This window comes from Hirundo rustica, chromosome 8 (genome assembly GCF_015227805.2).
Source record: "Hirundo rustica isolate bHirRus1 chromosome 8, bHirRus1.pri.v3, whole genome shotgun sequence".
NCBI classification, from domain to species: domain Eukaryota; kingdom Metazoa; phylum Chordata; class Aves; order Passeriformes; family Hirundinidae; genus Hirundo; species Hirundo rustica.
This window is the reverse complement of record NC_053457.1, coordinates 27,852,443-27,869,844: the sequence shown is the minus strand read 5'-3', so window position 1 is coordinate 27,869,844 and position 17,402 is coordinate 27,852,443. Positions and strand designations below refer to the sequence as shown.

The following is a 17,402-nucleotide window of genomic DNA, read 5'->3' as shown; positions in this document are numbered from 1 at the left end:
ACAGCCGCGGTGACGAACCTGCGGAAGCGAATGAGCGGCCGCGGCGGGAAACGGCGGAGGAGGCGGCAGCTCCGGAACCGGCGGGACCGGGGGCATCCCGGGGAACGACCCGGGACATTCGGGACCCGGGACATCCCGGGGAACATCCCGGGGCATTCGGGACCCGGGACATCCCGGGGAACATCCCGGGACATTCGAGACCTGGGACATCCCGGGGAACATCCTGGGACATCCCGGGGAACACCTGGACATCCCACAGAGCATCCCGGTCACTCGGAGGTACTGGGACACGCCGTGGAGGAGCATCCCGGGACACCCCGACAACAATCCCGTGGCCGAATTCTTCCCTGTTTTGTTTTCAAATCTTTAAAATCTTTCTGCCCCCACCGAGGCCGGGTGGAGCTTACGATGCGGAGGGGAAGCTGAAGGGAATGGCTCGCCCTGGAAGGCTCTGCCGATTCGGGCCCTGTGTCACAGGAGGAATTGCAAATCTACAAAGAGACGCTCATTAAATTATTTCTGGGATAGGATCCACCATGCTTCTGTCCCATCAGGGACTGCTGCTTGATTTGTGGCTCAGTGTTGCTTTTTTAACATGGGCTTCTGGAGCTTTTCCTCTGCTAGTGAAGAGTGGAGGGAAGAGAAAATATATTAGTGGGAGGAAAGACAGGTTTGTGAACTGTTGCATAAAAGATAGAGGAATATTTCATGTGTCACCATGTCTGAAGATGCTTTATTGGAAGAGGACATTTGGGACTACAAATCCATTAGGAAGAAAAAGCATCAAAGTAATTCACAGAGCATCTCTACTGTGCAGAAAGTAAGTGATGGCAAGGGCAGGCCAAAAAGAAAGAGAAATAGGAAGAAGAAATCCACAGGAAAAACGGATACACCTCAGAAAACCAAGCAGAGCTCAGGGCCAGGCCAGGATGTGGATCACAGTAAAGAAGACAGTAGTGTGCACTCCCAGGAAAGCGCGAGTAGCCTGGCAGAACAGAGCTCACAAAATGCAAGGCCCGTTCACGATGGATTCTGTCCCAGCTGCCAGATGCCTTTCTCTCTGCTGCTGGTCCAGACGCCTCAGTGGCACGTCTATGAATGTTTGGAAACTCCAGGATCCATTGAGAAAGGTACGATTACAGTGAGAAAAAAGCTGTCAGAGGCAAGCTGCAGACTTCTCACGAAATGTTGCTGGCTTTTTAAAATTCAGCTCAAAATCGGAAATGGCAGTTGGTATGACTTCTGTCATGCTTTATTATGATGTTACTGATCGGTCCTATTTTTGTATGAGATTTTTGCTTCTTTGTGAAGAGCATGGAAATCTGACATGAAAATCGCATTTCAGAATCTAATCTCAAAACTCTGAGAAAGTTTCATGACTGTTTATCAAGTTTTAGTATTTAATTGAACAAACTGAAGGTGCATATTTAAAAATTTGAAACCTGTTATAATAACTAAGTCTATCAGAAAAGTACCTTCAGGCACAAGGGTGCTACTTTTGAGATCAAGATATAGATTCTCTGTAGACATAGATTTTATTAGCATGTATCCATGTTATGTGATTTGTTCAGTTGTCTGTGGACATTTGGAAGCTGAAATACGCCAATTTACTTGAAGTGTTAGCTTGTGTGCCAATATGGTTTAGAAATTTTTTATAGAAATAGAGATTAACGTTCCTGTATCATAAGACAACTGCTTTCTTTTGAGATCTGTACACGAAGAATAAAACTGACACATTCCAAATTCTAGTTTCATGGGGAAATACCGTATCTGAACATATTCAGGTATCCAATTTATGTCATTAATACACCTCATAACTTTTGTAAAGCAGAAAGCATACAGACAGGAAACGTGACTAAAGACTGCTTTAGGTAATGCAACCACTCTCCTTTTTATATTTTGGTAACTTTCTTAGAGTTTCTTCTTCAGAACAATGAAATGTAAGTCCTTTCATGCTGATTTTGGCAATGTTTTTAATTTAAGGCAGGTGTTTTAACACCTCATTTTCATCTTACTCCCATAATTAACAGGTGAAAAATCCTTCTGATGGGTTTATGCATTCACTTTAAAAGCCTGAAAAGTTAGGCTGGCAAACTGTCAGTGGGAAAGCTTTAGGGAAGAGATTCTTCTTTTTTTTCCTAGCATTTCAATGCTGAATGTTTTCTTCATATAGGTAAATAGACTTTTTTTTTTTTTTTCTTTTAGTGTGTAAAATCAGACACTTTGAAATGGAATTTCAGGTTATTTTGGAGTTGAGATTTGGGTTTTTTGTTTATTATGTCTATTTGAAATGTGCTGGCTGCTTCTGGTGCTGCTTCTCTGAGCCTGTTGCTTGGCTGTGGGACATCTCTAAACCTGAAGCTGTGAGGTTACAGGAGCACAGCATTGAAGCAGGGTCACGTATTCTTGTGGTTAACAGGCTGTATAGCTCAGTTATACTGCTGTATGTATACATATGTATGAGCAGCAGCTGTTTGATTTTAGGCTGCATTCTCATTTCTCAGCTCAGAGGAAGAGGCCTTGGGAGCTTGAAAATTACTTTTTACTTGCGCCTTCTGTCCTCCCGCAGCTGTATTTTTAAGAAAAAGCTCCTACATGTTGTTTCATGTGTGATTTTTATTTTAACTATGCCAACTATACTTGCAAAGGTATTAACATTACACATCTCTTTAACTCTCTCCGTAGAGTGTCCTGATGGTTTGCTGTGCACCTCCACCATTCCATCTCACTACAAGCGTTACAGCCATTTCCTACTCGCAGCAGACAGGGCAGGGGAGTATCTTGTAAACCCTTTGGGAACCGCTGTGGAGATGAAGCTGACATGTTCTACTGCTGCAAAGCCCAGCTGTTCCTCAAGTTATGCAGAGGAAACCTCACGGGATGAGAAACCCTCTGTTGAAATAAAGCACGTCCCAAATGATGATTGTGCATCAATGGTACAGAGTTCACCACAAATGAAGGCTCTAAGTAAAATTAGTGGAAGTACTTCCTTTTTTGCAGGTGTTGAAAAACCTCAACAGACATGTCAGCTTCCACAGACAGCGGACGGTCGTTGTAAATTTGAATTTTTTGATTTTGCATCCTCTCAAGAAAGCGAAACAGGAAAAGATCTGTGTCTTGAGAAAGATACAAGTCAGCCAAGTCTGCTACAGTCAGGAGTGGACTTCAATGACTGTGAAATTTCTTACTCTCCACTAAGTACATTTGAGGAAAGTGAAGAGGAGCAGGAGGAGAAAGTAAAAGTATCACAGAATAAATTATTCAAAGTGCAGAACTCAGAGGAAGACTCTAACTCTGTGGCGTTTAAAACATTTGATAGACTTCTCTTACAGAGGAGGCCTCAGTATGAGCATACAAAAATGGAAAATTTTGTAGCTAAAAAAACCCTCTGTGAGGGAGAAAATGCATTGAATCATCTAGATCCTCAGCAAGGGGTGGTAGCCAGTGGATCCTCTTTTGCCTCTAGTTACAAGGAGGCTGAACAGCCAGAACTGAGTTCCTCTGCTGCCAGAGCAGGAACCACAGAGTCAGAAGATGCTGGTGCTTGTGCTCTGGATTCTGCATACATGAATTTTACTGAGACATCATCACTGCTGGACAGAGAAGATGCTGGATCTCCTCTGACACAGAGGAGTAATGTTTTGAGGGAGCCAAGAAACATTTTAACTCATTCAGATAAAATGACTGCCAGTGCAACTGGAAAAATAGCTCACCAGGAGAGTTCACAGACAGCAGTGGAGAAAAAAGGAAATCTTAGTACAGCTGCTGTGAGCTTTCCCAGCCCCATCTCTTCTACATCAGTGCCATCTCTTTCATTAGCAACTATGAACACTAAGTCCAGTCCTGCCAAAGAACTTAAACAAATGGACATTGGTGTTTTCTTTGGGTTAAAACCCAAAGCAAAGGAGGAACGCAAAGGAGAGGCGTGTTTGAATGAGAAAAAGCAGATACCAGGTTCAGTATCTCCTAAAGGAAAGAGGCCCAGACAGCAAAAAAGGAAGGCTGAGGGGTCTGTGGAAGATGTGAAAGCAGTTACAGAAAGTCCAAATAAAAATGAAGCCATTGCAGATGTACCTTCTGGTGGCCAACGAAGGTGGAGAAAAAAATTTAAAGAATTACCTACCACAGGTGAAGAACCAAGTAAAAAACACTGCCCCTTCTACAAGAAAATACCAGGTGAGAGGTAACTTGGTTTTTTGTAGAGGTTAGTTTATTTTGACTGGAGTGTTGTCTTTTTGTTCTAACTTTTTACTCTTGATAACTACTTTCTTTAATTATTTTTAATATATATATATATATATTTAATTTATATATATATAAAATATAAATACATGCTCCTAATTCCTGAAATTAATCTTTTGCATTGTTTCAGTTGTGCCTGAAAATAGCATTGTCAGTAGAAATCATTTCCTTAACACTGAGGTAGAAGAATTGAGTTTAATTTTGCGTTTGAAATTCAATAGTGTTAGAAATATGATTTATTTCAACTGTGAAAACAAAGGAAGAAAACCGAGCAGAAGAGTTTAGTTCAAAAACAGCCAAGAATTTATCAGGATCTCCTCAAGCAATTAGGTAAATAAAAGCATGGTGGCTCAGCATCTTGAAAAGCTTGAGATGCTCACACCACTAAAGTTAGTTTTGGTACCTCTCAAACACTTGAAGGATTTTTGGTTAGGGGTCAGACTGCCACGTTTTTTTTTGACTTGAAGTTCTGGCCTCAGTTAAGTGTAACTATTTCTTGTTCTCATAGAAGATCTGGGAAATTTGTGTAGCATAAAATGCAAAATATTTGAGTGCCACCAGCAGAATTAGTTCTGTGCACTGTTTGGTGGTTTTAAGAAAGAATAATCCAATGGAAAATTACTGTTTATCAGTATGTTTGCATTTAAAAGTGTTTGCAGAGAGTAGGGTTGTCTTCTATACATCTGTCTTTATGCAAAATCTATACAAACACTGAAAGCATATGATAGCAAGTCAGGCACGTTTCATCTCAGCATTTGAAGACCCCAGGTTGCTTGCTTAATAATTGTTATTGCATGCTTTAAGAGAAATACTTAATTTAGAATAGTTGAAGAATTGCAGTTTGATTGCAAAATGCAATTCTGTTGAGCTGCAGTTATCTGTTTTGTGGTAAGACATTAGATTTCAATTTATTTGAACTTTCAAGAATACCATTGAGTGCAGATAAATGTGTCTTATTTGCTTAACCAGTTGACATCTATATAAGAGGGCAGCTGCATGACATATTTGGGAGGCTTTCAAAAGTATTTGTGAAAACTTTGTGAAATTTTTATTTTAGTAAGTGAAAATCTCTTTTTGCAACTGTTGACTGATACATAAAACATGTTAATCTTTAAGTGGCTCCTTCAAGAGTATGCAGAGTAACTATTACCTTTTAATTAGGAAGAAAGAAAGAAAAAAAATAGCAGCAATATCTGATTAGAAATTGGTTCTGAAGTATGCATGTTTACTGACTGCCTTCTCTTCCCTCTTGGCTGTAGGAACTGGTTTTACAGTTGATGCCTTCCGGTATGGAGAAATCGAAGGCTGCACAGCTTATTTCCTTACCCATTTTCACTCTGACCACTACTGTGGACTAACAAAAAACTTCAGGTTTCCAATCTACTGTAATAAGGTAAGGTTTTTCAAGGTTGCTAGGTACCATCATATCCATATGCAGCTGCAATCACTTTTGTACTGATGGAAATAAATAGAAGATCTGTGGCTCCTTTATTGGGTCAGTAGATATGTACAAAGTGCATTTTGTTTGTGAGAAATCCTTACCCTGATCTGACTGACCAAGAGGATTAGTGAAACATCCCTGACTACATACCATAGAAAAATCAGGTTTAAAAAGAATCTCTAGAGGTCACATAGACCAATCTCCTGCACAATGTGGGTCTACCTTCAAAGTTAGATCAGACTGCAGGGGGTCTTTTGTCAGTCAAATTTTGAACATAGGCCAGATTTTACTATGTTTCTTTACAACCTGTTTCAGTGCTTACCTTTTCTGGATTTTTTTTTCACCTAATAATACATTTGAAATTTCTGGTTTTGGAAGTTGACGTTGTAGCTTGGGGGTTTTTTTGTGTGCATCATGAAGAATCTGGCTCCATTTTCTGTGTATCTATTCCAGTGATGGAAGTCTGAAATAGATTCTGCATAACCATCTGTTTTTCACGTTAAGCAAGTGGAATTATTTTAGACTGATGCTTTGTGTCCTGTACTTCAGGCCGTTGAATGGCCATGACTGCCATTTGCTGTTGTATGTCCAACCAGCTCATCTTTACTTTAACATAAGGCACCTTGCCTAATCAACACATCCAGAGCTTGCATCAAAAACACTATTTGTGATTCAATCTGGAAGTTTCCTGAAATGCTTGTGTCCTGTGTTGCCCTTGCAGTTGGAGTGACTGCAGTCCTCCATTATAAGATCCAGGGACCTGTTACCTGCAAACGTCTTCACTTTTTTTAAAGAAGGTTTCACCCACCTCTTCCTTTTGACTTAATAGTTTTTAACAGATCTTCTTCCCCCTTGTTTGCCTCTTCTCTGATTCCAATCCATAACCTGTTGACAGGCTTTTAAAAGTTTGCTATCTAAACCCAGCTTTTCTCATTTTTCTTTTTGAGAACTGAAATGCTGCTGAAATGCTTGATGATGCCCAGGGCCTTATAGTTTCTCTCTCTAAGCCAGGCTGGCTTTGGGAGCTTTTGTTTCTAAAACGATCACTGCTTCTTTTAGATTTTGTTCCTATTTTAAATCCTCTCTGTGTTCCAGGTAACTGGCAATCTGGTGAAGAGCAAACTCCGGGTCCAGGAGCAATATGTCCACGTGCTGCCGATGGACACGCAGTGTGTGGTCAATGGGATCAAAGTGCTTTTGCTCGATGCCAATCAGTAGGTATCACTGCATTTCTTGTGGAAAATTCCTTACAGGTAGTTAGCTTTTGAAATAGGTGAGTTGTCTTCAAAAATGAAACAGGCTTTTTGGAATTTAATTTAATTTTTTTTGTGTGTATGTTGTGTTAAGCACATGTAGCTCCATAATTTTTTATGTTTATTGTGTCACTTGATGCCATGGTCTAATTAGGTGTTAGGGCATGGGTTGGACTCGATGATCTTGAAGGTCTCTTCCAACCTAGACATGCTGAATTCTGTGTGATTCTGTGAGAGGTTGAATGATTTTCTAGTGGTCTGGACACTTCCTGGTTTTTGGTGTCTAGTTGAGAACCTAGTAGATTTGATTATCAGATGCATTAGGTTTCTGTAGCTTGAACTGACGATAGGGAAATCCTGAGCTAAAGAAAAATGTAGTACTTTGGCTTCTGTGAGAGACATAACCTAGCTAACATTTTGAAAATTGAACTTTGGAGAAAAGGCTGTTGAAATCTGGACAAGATTTCTACTGAATTTGGTGATAAAGGGTGAGATTTTGTGCGTTAGACTGGCACTATGTGATAATGCTGGGTTTAAAGTTCAGTAGCACCTGACTTCCAGTCCTGTGCTCATTGTTCTGCCTCTTGGTACTTTTTTGGCCATGTGCTGGAGGAAGACTCCCTTCCCTGCAGTACATATATTGAAAGGCAGGACTGTGTCACAGCTGGTTTGAACATTGCTTAGTGTAGGATTTGTTTATACTTGGAGAGATACAACTCCACAAAGTCCTCTGAGAACCCTCTCTAGGAATGCAGGAAGCCTTTGTTGCTTATGTAATTTGTATGCTTCTCATTTTTCCTGTTTGTCCCTCTCATTCTCTGCTCCAATTTAAAACTCCTACATACCATAGCTACAAAGTTCATCTTCTTGAAGAGTTCACCAATTCTGTCTTAACTTTGTTTCATGCCAGATTTTCTTTTTTTGAGATTTCATTTACCCTTTGCAGAGGACTGATACCTGAAGTAGTCCCACTCAGGTTTTTCAGTCCGAGCTCTTGCCTTTCAGAGAGTTTTGGCAAGCAGCTGCAGAAGGCACGATGCATTCACTGTCACCAGTAAGGAAGTTGTATTTATAACCAGGGAGTTCTGAATCTAGGGCAACATTTAAAATCTTCAAGTAGAATTTAAAAGGAAATGCTCCAGTAAGTCCTGCAGGAAGGAAGATGCATCTGCAGCAATACAACTCTGTTTCTCTTGAATGAGAATGCTGTTTCTCTTTGGTGTGCTGTTTCCCCTTTGAATCAAAGAGTGATTGTAACTGAGGCAGGATCTTTGTCATGCCTAGAAGGTGGGGCATCCCGAAAAGGCAGTTAATGTTTGATTGCTTTACTGTTGATGTGGGTTTTTTGTTTCTTCTTTCCATCTCAGGTGAGACTTAAGCTTGTGTGTGGCCATAGGATTAGCTGCAGAATTCCTTTAGAAATCAGGAATTTCTAGCTAAATTAGTCTGCATAGTAGCTATGATTTAAAATGCTATTCTGCACATTTCTACTACTGAAGGGTGATCTACCTCTTGAAGTAGTTTATCAATATAGAGTGTTGACATAATTTGTGTGGGTGTTTTGTTTGTTTCAGTTGTCCAGGTGCAGCAATGATCCTTTTCTACCTGCCAAGTGGGGCTGTTATTCTGCACACAGGGGATTTCAGAGCAGACCCTTCCATGGAGCGCTATCCTGCTCTGATGGGCCAGCAAGTCCACACCCTTTACCTTGACACCACGTAAGTTGTCTGGAAATGGATTTTTTTGTTGCTGTTTGTTCTTAGTCTTTTCACTTTAGTAAGGCTTTATATGAACCAAATAAATGTAAGTGTAAATGACATTGCTGTGATAACACTTGTTAGCTCTATTTAGTGTTGAATAAAAGCAGATGTTTATTAGGAGTGCATATATGTCTAGCTTGTTCATTGGTTATGCTGTTACGTTAGAGAATGAAAGTGAGTGGTGGAAAAGATGTTGAAATATTTGCTCAGATCACCATATTATTTATAAGTGGTATTAAATTCTGGGTGTCAAAACTCATACATTAAGTGTTCTGCTCTAAAACAAGAGGTTTATGGAACACTGGTTTTCAGTGGATTCAACTCTATTATGAAAAGAGGTGTGAAGGAATTCAAAGGTGAAAGAATGCCAAAAGGCTGAATCAGTTTTGGGGATTTTCATTAGACCTTTCTCTGATTCATGTATACAGAACTGTTTTTGTGTGGATGGTGACTAATGCCCAGCTGCAGACTTTTATTTCTGTTCCATGTGTTTCTGTGAATGCGTAATGAGTTACATTATGGTTTGTGTGTATGACAAAAAATAGGCATAAGGATAAAATCAGGATGTGATACAAATATCTAGCTTGCAAGAGCATTTGGTAATTTTGAAGAAGAAAATGTAGAATTCAGTGTCAGAGAGTGAATAGTTGTAGAGAAAACAGGGATATGCTCAGGGTAATCTTTGTTGGAACAATTTCATTTGGGCACCTCAGTGTTTCTAATAGACCACAATTATATAGAATAAAGTCTTTTTCACTTGGAGTTTTGAGAGCTTTCATGGTAACTTCGGGTGTGTTTTATTTTTTGTAACAAAGTGATTTGTTTTATTTCCATGCCCCAGATACTGCAGCCCTGAGTACACCTTTCCTTCACAACAAGAGGTTATCCAGTTTGCTGTCAACATTGCCTTTGAGACGGTCACTTTAAACCCACGAACTCTAGTTGTCTGTGGCACTTACTCCATTGGGAAAGAAAAGGTTTTCTTAGGTATGTAAAAGGAGTGTACTGGACCAAATAACTAACTTAATATCTAATTTAGTGTTACAAGATGGCCTTCTTGAAGATATAAAAGGTGGTTTGGTCTGAATGTTTAGATATTGTATAAAGAAATTAAATGTGTTTAATAGTGCTCTTGCTATTTTTTTTAGTTTTCTAATCAATAAGTTTTGACTTTCTGAAAGAAATAGTGTTGTACCATGTTTGCAACCTTCCCCCCACAGTGAATATACATGTGGCCAGTTTATATATTCACTGTATGAACCTCTTTAATTGATTGCAGTGAGAAAATTGCTAAGGGTGATTAAAAAATAAATAAATGAGGCCTTTATGACGTTTTTGTTAATAATTTTGTGCTGTCAAGAAGCAGCAAAGGGATGTTATTCTTAGACTTCTGAGTTTTTTCTTCCAGTTTATGTAATATATCTTTTCTGACTAAATGGAGATCTTGTGTGCTAAGCTTCACTCAGTTACAGCACCAGGAACCAACGTGATTGCCCAAATGTCTGCTTCAGAGCAGGCAGATGTGCACCATTTGTGCTTTTGTGTATATTTAAAGTCATCAATACAAGACTTACTGAAGTTTAGTCTGTCTTCAATGTGGGCTATTTGCTACATATTCCAAAAACTGCACATTTCTGGCATCTTTGGAATAAATACCAGTTCACCTCAGTAACTTTCTACCAAAGAAACGTGGCTTAGAATTTATCAAGGTACTTTTCCTTCTTTTTCCAACTCTCATGCAAAGTTCTGCTGCTAAAATGTGGGGGACAAAGGTTTTTAACACCCATTATAGGATTCTCTTCTTAATGTTAAAATACAAAACACTATATCTTGTTGAATATGGATTTCTTTTCTAATAGTAGAAGTAAAAATTGTCTTGTACAATAATCAGGACTATCTCCAAAACAAGCCAAAAAAGAACTCTTACAATTTTCTTTATCTGATTTCTTCCTGATGAATCCTAAAGCAATTGCTGAAGTTCTGGGCTCAAAAGCAAGTGTGTCCCGTGACAAGTACAAAACCCTGCAGTGCTTGGAGTCAGCAGCTGTTAATTCCCTCATCAGTGTGGACTGGAAGGGTACTTTGCTTCATGTTCTTCCCATGATGCAGATTAATTTTAAGGTAAGTTCAGAAAATGGACTGTGTTGATGAACCTGCTAGTAAAATTCTCTTGGCTCCTCCCAACCACTGCTGTGTTTGGTGCTTTTTAACCTCTTGTCAGATCATATTTATTTAGTGAAGCTTTGATATGTAGCAATACATTGAAAATAAATGCAATTAAACATTAATAATTTCTCCAAACGTGATGTGGTGCTTGTACAAGATGAGGCTCGTTCAAAGACCTGCTCTTTGCAGGCCTTTTTGAAGTAGATTTATGTAATGACTGCCTGATCTGTCCTCTTAGCAATTAATATATTGTGACATGGAGTTCCTGTTTCCAGCCTGTCTTTTACCTGGCCCAGTGTAGGAAAAGTCTAAAAGGATTTTCTGCCTGTGAGTCTCCATTATGAGTCAGCCTGTGGACATGGCCAGCTACCAGTTCTCTAATATTTGTCACAAAAGCAAGTAAGCCAGTTGACTTTAAAACATTATTTCATCTAAGTTGATTTCAAATGCACATATGGTTGAGATTTGAGACGCTGAGTTTTTGTTGTTGAGCGTTTTTTTTCTGGGAATTTCTTAGTTTGGAAAGATGACTAATTCCTAGGTTATTCTGAAGAGACTACAAAATACTGAGGAGCAGTAAGGTAAAGCAGCAGGCTCTAGATTAAAGGTAACCTGGAAGAAAGGAAAAAAGAGTGGTTGTTTATGCCTTCCAGGCTTGGATTCATTTTCCTCTTTTGCTTCAGGCCTGCTGTGCCATCTCAAGCAAATCCTTCAGAGCAAGATGGTATTTAGCTGCAGGACTAGTCAAGGTCAGAGTTGGCCTAAAAAGGAGTAAAGAAGGCCATATGGTTTGGATGGAGCTGAAGGAGATGGAACTTAGTATCTTAATGCTTTAACTTTGTTCCATGATGTTTTCTGTGGTGGAGCAGAAAATGAGTAATGGAAATATGTATGGATTTATTTTTAGTGTGTTGTGCTGTCTTAAACAGTGATTTATTTTAGTTTCTTCTGCAGATTTCTGGGTTGCTAAGTCACCTGGATGACTATCCAGTATTGATACTCACACAGCTGCACTTCCAGGGGGTGATTGAACTCTCAAGGGCGGCTTTGCTTCCCAGAGGGAGGCAGTTGTGTCATGCAGGGTCTCACCTCTGAGATCAGGAGGCTCCAGACAAATCTACAGAGAGACAGAAGCCATGCCTGGACCCTGAAAAGGGCCAGGAGAGATGAAAGGCATGATGATCTAGTGGGTCAGAGTGCTGGTCTGACAGCAGGGCCCTCTGTGCTGGGGCTGTGCCCTCAGGTGTGGAGTTGTGGTCTCCTTGGTGAGGATGTGTCCATGTAGGCTGGGCACACCTCCAGAGCGCCAAGCTGCCAGTGGGGCTGCAGCTACAGGAGTGCCCAGGTGGAATGCACTGTCAGTAAAATGTGGAGAACTTTAAATGCTTAAAGATGAGTTCATGTGATCATTTATCTTACTTTTGGATTTGATATATATTAAGAAAATATATAAAAAAAAACCCAGAGAAGTGGTATTTCACTGCAGTATTTGGTTTTACCCCAGTAAAATGCAGGGATTCCTGTATGTAACTGACAAATGGCTGTTCTTGAATAAGCCAGATGAGTTGAAGTGGTGTTAGGGCTGGTGGTAGATTAAATATTTAATCATGTTTGAGTCTTTTCCTACCTTATGGAATCTGTTTGTGTACACTGCTGACTTTAGCGACACTGAATATCAGGCTGTCATGGTGATTGAAGGAGGTTGGTGTAGCAGTGAAATATATTTTCCATTCAAAAGGATGAAGGTTTAGAACAGTGTTGGCTGAAGCAATAAACAAAGAAATTGGAATGTATATTTAAAATGGACTTGTTATGAGCAAACACTGTAGTCATTTGTTTTGGGGAAAGAGGCCATCTTTTCCAAAATGCACGCACGGTTCTTTTGCAACAAACATTTTTTTGTAACTCAAAAACTGAGGCTTTTGCCAAACTTGACTATGCAGTGGAAAATTTCCAGGGAACTGAGTTCTGTGGGTCTGTGAATCTGTTTCACGTTGTTTAACTCAGCAAGGTTTTGTACTGGTATTGAGGTGAGACTTCCAGAAGTGCTTGTGATTGAAATACAGAAATAATTTTTTTAATAAGGTTGAAATTGCATCCTTAATGTGAATGAATGTTGCACGCTTGATTTATAACAAAATTCAAAAGCAGATTAGCATTGTTAATATAATAATCATTGTATTTCAAGTACTATATTTAGATTTCATTAGAGCAAAGGGAGTAAATATGTGAATAAGTACCTTAATCTATGTTAATCCTCCAGAAATGAAGTGTGAAGGAGAATTAGACTGCTACAGTTATACCCTTAATCAAGTGAGGACTGAACATTGACAATGTATTCAAAGTCACAGCAGTGAGCCATAATTCCTTTTGTTGAATGAGATGTCTGCTGTGGTAGGGTTTTAAAAAATTATTTTATGGACCTGGTTTGATGGATTCCGTATGTTGCTACTGGAAGTTGTACTGAAGGTGTTGTTAAGTGTGGCAGCTTTCTGCTGCCCTTTTTTATAGCTGTCAAGTGTCTGACAGGTTGGGTAATGTTCTATCACAGCCCATCTATCCCCCTCTACCCTCCTTTGTAATCAATCTTTATTTTGTGTTCCTCTCTCTCCTGCTACTATGAAGTTTGATTTCGTGTTCTGTAACCTTTTAGGACTTTTAAATTAGGAATTTGCCTGTGAGATTTTATAGAGGACACATGAAATTGATTTTCTATTTTTAACTTGAAGCAATACCAACTTTGCTTTATCCAGAAATAGGATTGTACGTACTTGGAAACTTTTTCAAGGTAATTTTCTTTTTGGAGTGAGAAGATGAGAGGTGGTTTCCTTCCTGTCTTGGAGAGGTGGGAAAACATGGTTTAGTGCTCAGTGCAGTACTCAGCTCATGCACTGGCTTGCTGTAAGTTTTCTGGGGTAGGTTAATTAACTCTGGTTACTTCTGGGCAAAAGCAGGTGTCAGGACCTCTGTGACACTGCAAATTAACCAGATGATTTTGCACTGAAGCAACATTTCACCATTCTCTATCTCCACTCAGCTGCTGACCTCTAGTTTAGAGGAGGAAATTAATGATTTGTGGAGCAAAATTTATAAGAAGGTGTGATTATCCCTCATCTGTAATGCATAGCTGTTCATATGTGCCTAATTCAGATTAAGAAATTGAGATCCTAAAGGACCAGTTGTTTTGCAAAAGTCAATATTTAGCATTCATGATTTCAAGATACATGATCGTTATAATTAAAAAATACCAGCACACGAAAATAAAATGCAGTCTGGAGCCTCTCCATCATGAAATAGCCAACCTTTAGTCTAATTAACTATTTAATGGAATTAAGTATATGCTATATTTTTTTCTCCCGCAGGGCTTGCAAGATCACTTGAATAAATTTTCTGAGGATTTTGATCATGTTCTGGCTTTCAAACCTACGGGGTGGACCTACTCTGATTCATGCCTTTCTCTGGAGGATATCAAGCCTCAGACAAGAGGAAAAATCACTATATATGGTATAAGAGAGGCAAAGATTCAGTGCATTTAGCTTTGTGTGGATGCTTTTCCTAATTTTATTCTGGAAACGCCTACTGATTTTTGTAACTGTTGCTTTTTCTGGTAACTCGTTGAGAAACTGCACCGATCTCTTCAGGAGAGATCTGTGAAATGAGTAATCCAGAACACCATAAATTCAGATTTTTACATGCATTTTTCCCCTGTCCTTGTCATTCAAATAGAGATTTTCATCTGATCCAGGTAGAGACTTCAGGGAAGGAGTCTTGGCCTGACTGATGCTGGTGGCAGTGTAGTTCCAGAGCCAAGATTTCATTCTGTGTCTTGTTTCTGAGAGTGTCTTCCTCTCAGTTCTTATTGGTGGGTGGAGCTAAATCCCTTACCATTCCTTTAACCAGGTCATTGATGCTGCTTAGCTTGCACTGATGAATGACTTGGTGACCTAAGGCAAGATAATTTTCCTAGAAGGGAAAACTGGAGAGGGGGGAGATATGTTTTACCTTAGCTATAAACTTCAGATCCCAAACAGGAATTGTAAAAACCCTTTTATCTGAAGTATTTCTCAGCTGGAAGGCTTGGAAGAAGCTAAGTAGACTGACAGATGGCTGTGATTTGTTTTCATTTCAGGGATTCCTTACAGTGAACACAGCAGTTACCTGGAAATGAAGCGTTTTGTTCAGTGGCTGAAGCCACAGAAAATCATCCCCACTGTAAATGTTGGTGACTGGAGAGACAGAAGCTTGATGGAAATGCATTTTAGAGACTGGATGACCGAGGGCAATAGGCATAAATAAATATAAGGAAGGATGTGTATTTCAAAGGCAGTAGGCTGGAATGGGAATTGAGTTCCTGTGAGTGTTATTTATCTCTCTTTTCTGCAAAGCTTTCTTTAGGGAGGACTAAACTGCCATTCTTTGGGGAAAGAAAAAAAAGGCACCTGGTTTTCTTGTGTAACTACCAAATTTTTTTCCCCCATAACTTACCATTTTTGCAATCTCATATTTTGGGTTATTTTTCTCTTGCTCCTTTTCCCCTGTTCCTCATTTTCCTCAGGCTGTGGAGATGCTCAGATGTGTAATGCTGGACATTAAACAATCCAAGGTACTTTCAGTTAATTTAATTTATCTGTTAAACTAAGTTATTGTAATAAATGAGAGAATACTAAGCTTATGTCACATGCTGTCAACTCAGGCTTCAGGGAAGCTCGTTTCATGAAGCAGAAGTGGCTATTGTGTTTTAAATCTTTTAAAAAAACCTTAACTTGTGAGAAAGTATTGACTTGGGATCCTGCAGCTTATGTACTTTAGACAGTTGTTTACCAAAGACATTCTTTATTCCGCTCAAGATGTTCTGCTTCTTTTTTTTAAGTGATCTTTTTTAAAATAAAGAATTTATCTTATGTCTAAGTGTTCTTTCCTTGCAAAATGAATTTCCTTTCAGTGCCAAAGTTGCTAACCTGAGCAGCCTGTCTGTGCTGTCTTTGGTGAGTGTGCTGTGTGTGTTGCTTGTCTGAACTTGCTCATGTCTTCTGTAGTGCCAGTTCTCATCTCAAAGCACAGAAGTGGTTCCTCACCATGTAATCTCCATTGGGGTTTGCAGAGTTGTTTATGGACAGGTTTGCCACCTGAATTCTGGAAAAAGGCCAATACTAGTGCTGGCAGCAGAAAGGTAAATTTCACTTTGCATTTTTCTGCCCTGCTTCCACCAGATTATCCAGTGCTGATTTTTCTGTGTCTGCCTGGTGTTTATGTACTGAAGTACGTGGGTGCATGCAGGCACACTAGTAAAATTTTAATTACTAAAATAAAACTGTTTCAGATTTCCAGAATGGAAACACATGTAAAGAATCATTCCCCAGCCCCTCAGAGTAGCTTGTCTGGAATCTTCAATGCTATTTTATGTTGTAAAAACATTTTTTTAAATGATCAATGTAAGTATAAACACATCCTTGTCTGAGTGACGAGCTCTGCAATGTGAAGTCACTTGTTTTATTTCTGTCTTGTGAGAGAAATAACTGAGAAACTGATGGCAAAAAGATTCTTTGTACTAAAAGAATTGTGAATGAGTGTTTCACTGACATACAGCATTGTTAAATGCTTCAGTTTAAATTAGGCAGTTAAAGGAATCTGAAGGTTTTGTTTTACATCATGCATAGTGCTAGCTGGCTGTCACAAGAAGTGGTAACTGTCTTGGACTGGAGTGCTCATTTGTAGGATTCCACTCCTTTTTGGAGGTGTATGAAGAAATGTCTTTCATGGCTTTTGCAAATACCAAACCTGAATTAATGCCTTGTACAAATCTAAGCGAATCTTGGGGATTCTATTTGGCAGGCAATTGTTTTAACCAGTTGAATCATTAAGGAATTATGCATGGATTTTTGGCCTTCAGGGTCTTCTTCCTGACTAATTTTTGCACAGAGTATGAGAGGCTGGAATAAGCACTCCAGAGTGAAATCTTAGTCACAGCTAAGCTCAGACATCTTCTTGCTTCCATAGTTGCATTTTCAAGAATGGCTGTTCCTACAGAGAATGGGTGTATCCTAGTTTGTATTTGTACTTCCACCAGCTGGGTTTTGTGTGTAGATAAAATTGTGCAGCATTTAATCCACCTTCATGGTAGGAGATCTCTATCTTACCCACTTACTTGGCTTCCTTTTTATGGAAAAATAAGTATTTTCAGAATCCAAAATCAGGAATAAATTATTTTTGTTCTCTTTATAATAAAGAGGAAGATTAATAACAGGATTAGATTGTGTGGCAGGACATACAAGCAGATGTGGAAAACTAAATATAACTAACAAGAATTTTGTGGGGAGATGTGTGGCAAGACTTTTTCCCTTGTCTTGGTGGTTCCAAGGGGCATCTCTCTGATCTCAGCAGTTTAAGTCCTTTAGGGAGTGTAGACCTGGGATAAACCAAATTTCAGTGTTATTGTACAGACATCATTAATTAGGACTTAGAGTCTGGCTCTACTTTTCCTAATGAAGAACTGAAATTTTTTTCAGTCTTTGGGCAATGCTGGTATTAGAGATGGATGAA

The 17,402-nt window shown here is 39.2% G+C and overlaps 1 protein-coding gene across 2 annotated transcripts; it reads left to right on the top strand.

Annotated features, from left to right (window-relative positions):
• Window positions 1–40: 40 nt before the first annotated feature.
• DCLRE1A (DNA cross-link repair 1A) lies at window positions 41–15,768 on the top strand. 2 transcript variants are annotated; one of them, XM_040072099.2, is made up of 9 exons: window positions 41–1,130; window positions 2,686–4,176; window positions 5,502–5,635; window positions 6,779–6,897; window positions 8,511–8,654; window positions 9,538–9,683; window positions 10,663–10,817; window positions 14,225–14,366; window positions 14,992–15,768. In XM_040072099.2, the coding sequence occupies exons 1-9, from the start codon at window positions 719–721 to the stop codon at window positions 15,156–15,158; spliced, it is 2,910 nt and encodes a 969-aa protein (XP_039928033.1). In that variant the 5' UTR covers window positions 41–718; the 3' UTR covers window positions 15,159–15,768. The 2 variants fall into 2 exon arrangements, with proteins under 2 accessions (XP_039928033.1, XP_039928034.1); XM_040072100.2 differs by lacking the exon at window positions 41–1,130 and adding an exon at window positions 2,080–2,173 and having other exon boundaries at window positions 14,992–15,730.
• The last annotated feature ends 1,634 nt before the right edge of the window (window positions 15,769–17,402 follow it).